General features: G+C 62.7%; 1 protein-coding gene across 1 annotated transcript in view; it reads right to left on the reverse strand.

Annotated features, from left to right (window-relative positions):
- Window positions 1-3463: 3463 nt before the first annotated feature.
- LOC105532694 (chromosome unknown open reading frame, human C4orf48) overlaps window positions 3464-4698 on the reverse strand; it is a 4307-nt gene continuing 3072 nt past the window's right edge. The window contains exons 3-4 of the mRNA XM_011970923.1: window positions 4614-4697; window positions 3464-3573 (exon numbers count right to left, since the gene is read on the reverse strand). Of these exons, the coding sequence (XP_011826313.1) occupies window positions 3508-3573; window positions 4614-4697 (150 nt within the window). The 3' untranslated portion in view covers window positions 3464-3507. The remainder of the gene's footprint in view (window positions 3574-4613; window position 4698) is intronic.

Here is a 4698-nt window from a genome sequence, read left to right on the forward strand (position 1 = left end):
TCCCTAAGCGCCCTCCTCACCGGAGACCCCCGCCCCAGCTGCCCCCGCGCCCGGCCTGGCCAGAGCACGGCGGCCGAGACTCCAGATTTCAGAGGCCAAGCTGAGAGGCGCCCAGGCCTCCGCCGCTTGGATACTCAGGTTTGAGGAGGGCACACCAAACACGGGGAACATTGGCAGGGCAGCCCCACCCACAGCAGAGCTGGGACCCGCGAGCCCACGCCCAAGCCGGACGCGCGGGGTCTCCTCCAAGGCCGTCGGGGCGCTCCTATCCCACCGCGGCCACCCGGAGCCCGAGTCCGTGGGGAGGAAGCACAGGGGCGCGGGGAGCCGGCGAGCAGCCCAGCGGAACCCCGGGATGGCGCGGGCCTGGCCACGGTGGGAGGGAGCGGGGGGGTGGAATGGAGCTGCGGGTGAGACGGAGCCGGGGGCGGCGGGGCGGCTGCTCTTATGAAGCAGAACTACAGACCGGGAGGCCGGAAGAAGAAGGACGAAAAGCAGAACGGTCCCCAGGCCCACAGGGCGCCCAAGGGGGGGCTCCACAGGAGGCCGGGAGGTGGGAGTGGCAGAAAAGCGCCCTAAGCCCCAGGCTCGCCGTGCCAGCATCTTCCACACCCCGTGCAGCCCTGCGTCCCAAAGACCCCAGGGCAGGAAGGGAGAGGGGCTGCGGGGGACCCCTGCAGCCAGCTCCTCCCAGAGCCTTGGCCGGGCAGCCTCCCTGCAGTTTCCACTGGGTGAACACTCGGCCTGCAGGGGCCCCGGGAAGCGCAGATCTCACCCTCCTGGGCTTCACAATCCCGTGTGGGGTGGTGGGGTGTCAGGAAAGAAACAGACAAACAGCCCGGGACCCCTCAGGGACAAACGCATCGAAGAAAAGGCAGGGCTGGGGGTGTGGGCACGCGCTCGGAACCCAGCTGCAGGCTCTGGGCTCTGTGGGCCGGTACCCGCGCTGTGGGCCATGCTACTCAGGAGGCCCAGTGAGGAGGATGGCTTGAGCCCAGGAGGTTGAGGCTGCAGGGGGCTGTGATGGGGCCCCTGCATTCCATCCTGGGTGACAGAGCAAGGCCCTCTCTAAAAAATAAACTAATTATTTAAGGAGGGACACGGGGCTGCAGAGTGAGGCCGGTCACGGGGCAAAGAATGCGTCGGTGCAGAGGGCGCATGCACAGGCCCTGCGGTGGGAAGGGTGACCTGCAGATGAACTGTGGCAGCGGCTGCCTTCCAGACAAGCGGACACAGTGTCCCTCCCACACACTTTTCTACACAGCAGCAGGGAGCAGAGAGCATAGGATCCAGAGAAAGGCAGCTCTGGGCTAGAGTGCAGGTGGGCAGTGGGGATGCCCAGCTGGCTGGGAGGAAGGCAGGGCCCACAGGGAACACAGGGACAGGCCCTGGACCAAGGGGATGCCCTGACACCGGAGAAGGTACAGATATAAGGGGGGAATGCAGGGAAGATCAGGGAAACAGCAGGTCCAGGGAAAGAAAAGATGTCCCAGAAAGAGACTGCAGTGCCAGGTCACTGCTCGGCCATGCCAGGGTTGACTCATCCTGGAGTTGCTGAGCCCCTGGCAGGAAAGCCACGCCATGGCTCCAGGACTGAATGTGAATGCCACTGGCCCTGCCAGCGCTTATGCCCAAGCTCCCTCCACTCTGCTCCTCCCAGGCCTTCCCCGCTCCTCAGGGACCCTGTGGTGCTCTTGCCTTGCTTGACCTTGGTAGCATGAGACACACCTGTGGCTGCCTGGGATGCAGCTTGGTTCTCTTCCTGCCTCACAGCTGCTGATCACCCCTAGGGGCCCTCTTCTCTCCTCTGCCCCCAAACAGGCCACAGGGGATCCCAGACTTCTCTCTCCAGCTCCTTTTCCAGGCGTACCCGCCCAGTGGCCTCCCAGACCCCCATGACCACTCCCACCCCCCACTCAAATCCCACAGGCTCTACTTGCAAACACACCTGGAATCCAGCTGCCTCTTACCCTCTGCTGCCATGGGGCCGCTCTCCTTCTCAGTCTGCGGTCACCTCCTCACAGGCCCCACGAATCCCTTCCCTACCGCCAGCCAGAAGCTCCTGTCGCCAAACCTTGTCCTTGCCCCAGCCCCGCAAGGCCTAGGAGGAAGCCTCTCCACCCAGTGCCCCACAGCCAAGCCTGGTTCGTGTCCCCACCATATCCCAGAGGGCATCTCCCCAGGGCTCTGTGACAAGTATGCTCCAGACTCTGTCTTTTATAGTAATGGAGACCTCACCCTGTGCCAGGACACACAGCTGCCCATAACACAGGACTCTGAGTTATATTTGAATTTTTAGATAAACAACATTTAGTGTGAGGAATCCCTAACACTGCAGGGATAAACAAGAATCTGGCTGTTCCTGGACTTGACTGGCTAAATCTGTCAATATAAGCCTAGAAATACGGCTACGTTCCTGGCCTCCCTTGCAGCTAGAAAGGCCACGTGAGGAAGGCTGACCAATGGGACATGAGCACCACCTAGGCCATGCCCCTAAAGACATGGCCCAGCCTCCCAGCCTCTGAGCAAGTGCTGGTGGCTGGCACTGGTTCCTGCCCCACACCCCACCCTGCCTGGGCCTGCAGTGATGTCAGGCCCCTCCTCTCCCTGGCCTGCATTAGAGGGTGCAGACATCCTCCCAGCTGGACACCTGACTCAGTCTCTCCACGGGTGCCAGCTCCAAGGGATGACTCTGTTCACTGTGGATACCAGGCATGTCCAGCTCCACCGGCCTGAGGCAGCGCGGGGCTGGGGCCCCAGGGCCAGGGAACCAAAGCCCCAAAGGCCGAGTCCCACCTAGGGCACATGGCAGTCACTTCTGGCCTGCTGTTCACCTGGATTTGTTCCTAACCACGTTCCTGCATTACTTTGATAAAAGGCTCTAATTTTACTGAAAAAGCATTTACAGAACGAATGAAAAGAGGGAGGTGCCTGCTTCAGCTGGAGGTCACTTGTTGGGTGCTGTGTGCACATGTGCGTGGATGGGAGGACAGCCTCATCAAGTTCCCACTCAGAGCTCCCCGGTGACCACGGGCCGGGCTCAGGGCTACAGGTGGGACTGGCAGGGGAGCTGAGGCTGTGCAGGGTGGCCCTGCCCTCTCTCCCCAGGACCCTCTGTCTCCCAGTCTCAGGCAGCTGGTCCACCAGTTCAGTGGTACAGGAGCCTGGAGGGGCTCAGCCCTGGGGCAGCTGCTCTGGGGACTCAGGGGGGTCAGGCCGATTTCTACACTTTCCCAGCCTCAAAACAAGGGCAGGAAGGCAGGGGAGCAGGTCCAAGGAAGCACAGGTCACTGAGGTCAGACATGTGTGTCTACCTCTCCGCATGGGCACCGGTGTGGGACAGCAGCCAAGAGGGCTTGCCCAGCTGGAGCAGCTGGGGAAACCCAAGCCCAGAGAGGGGCCCAACCCAGGACTGCTGGGGGTGACGCAGGGGCTCTGATGGCCAGAACAGGGAAACAGGACACAGGTGTGCCACTGGGCATTTATTGACAGGGAGCAGCGTGGTCCTCAGCGCCCTGCCGGCCAGCAGGCACACAGGGCACGGCGTTCTGCCTGCAGCAGTAGGGTCTCCATCTGCAAAGCAACAAGAGGTGTGAGGGTGCAGCCCAGCTGCCCACTGGCATTCCCCTGGACCTCCACCCACCCAAGGCAGCCCTATCTCCCCAGCTCCTGAGACAGACAAGGTCAGGCCCTGGCTCTAAGCCCCACACCCAGAGCCTCCCACTTGTCTCTTCCCTCTGCAGTGGCTCCCACTGGTGGGGCCTGCCTGGGGTCTGCTGGTGCCCATGCCATGCCAGAGTGCCCACTTGCCTTCTTCCAGCTCCCACACCACCCGCAGGGGTCCGCTGTCCCCCACTCCCTCCCACCCCCATGCCTAAGGATAGTTGGGGGCTGCTCCTCCCAAAAGCTCAGCTCCAGCCTCTGGGAGTGGGGACAGGGCTCCAGGTCTTAGTCCAAGCCTTTTGGAGTGTTCCCAAGAAGGACACTAGGGCTGGTCGGTGGGGGGGACCAGGCAGGGTCTTCCCTGCTTTCTCCTTCCTAGAATTTTCCCTTTCCGGGAAGAAGCAGGAGCCCCGGCACAAACCAATACTCCTTGGCTGCACCCCATGGCCTGGGGGCTCCCTGTTCACCCAGGCTTGGAGGGGCCTTAGCCAACCTGTGCATCCACCCAGGATCCAGACCACCCTGCCCAGCCTGACCCCCCATTCCTGACACTTTGGCCACATCCTCTGGCCTCAGTTTCTCCTCTGCCCCGGGGCCTCACTGCCCACCTAGGGGATCCTGGATTGGGCTGACAGTTCTTCCTCAGGGTCCAGGTCTGTCACAGCCCTCGGGAGTGGCAGTCATAGGACAAAGTGCCCAGTGAGGGCCTTCTGGGGGAGGGGCTGGAAACAGAGCATGCTGGAGAGAGGCGTGTCTCATAGGTGAGACAGGTGCCCAGAATGCCCCTTGGATGACTGGAGCCAGAGGAAGGGGACACAGGTGTGGCGTCTTAAATCAGGGGTAAAGGATGAGGGACCCTCCACTCTCCCCCGGGGGGCCTCCTCCGCATCCTTCCTGCCCTCCCCACCCCCGGAGAAGCCCGGGAGGACCGTTGCGCTGCGGGCGCTCACCCGCGCGTCCAGGCTGCAGGCTGTCTTCCGCAGGTCCTGCAGGGCGCGCTGCATGAACTCGAAGGCGTGGCAGTCCACGCATGGG

Source organism: Mandrillus leucophaeus, unplaced genomic scaffold (assembly GCF_000951045.1).
Source record: "Mandrillus leucophaeus isolate KB7577 unplaced genomic scaffold, Mleu.le_1.0 Scaffold98, whole genome shotgun sequence".
Classification (NCBI taxonomy): domain Eukaryota; kingdom Metazoa; phylum Chordata; class Mammalia; order Primates; family Cercopithecidae; genus Mandrillus; species Mandrillus leucophaeus.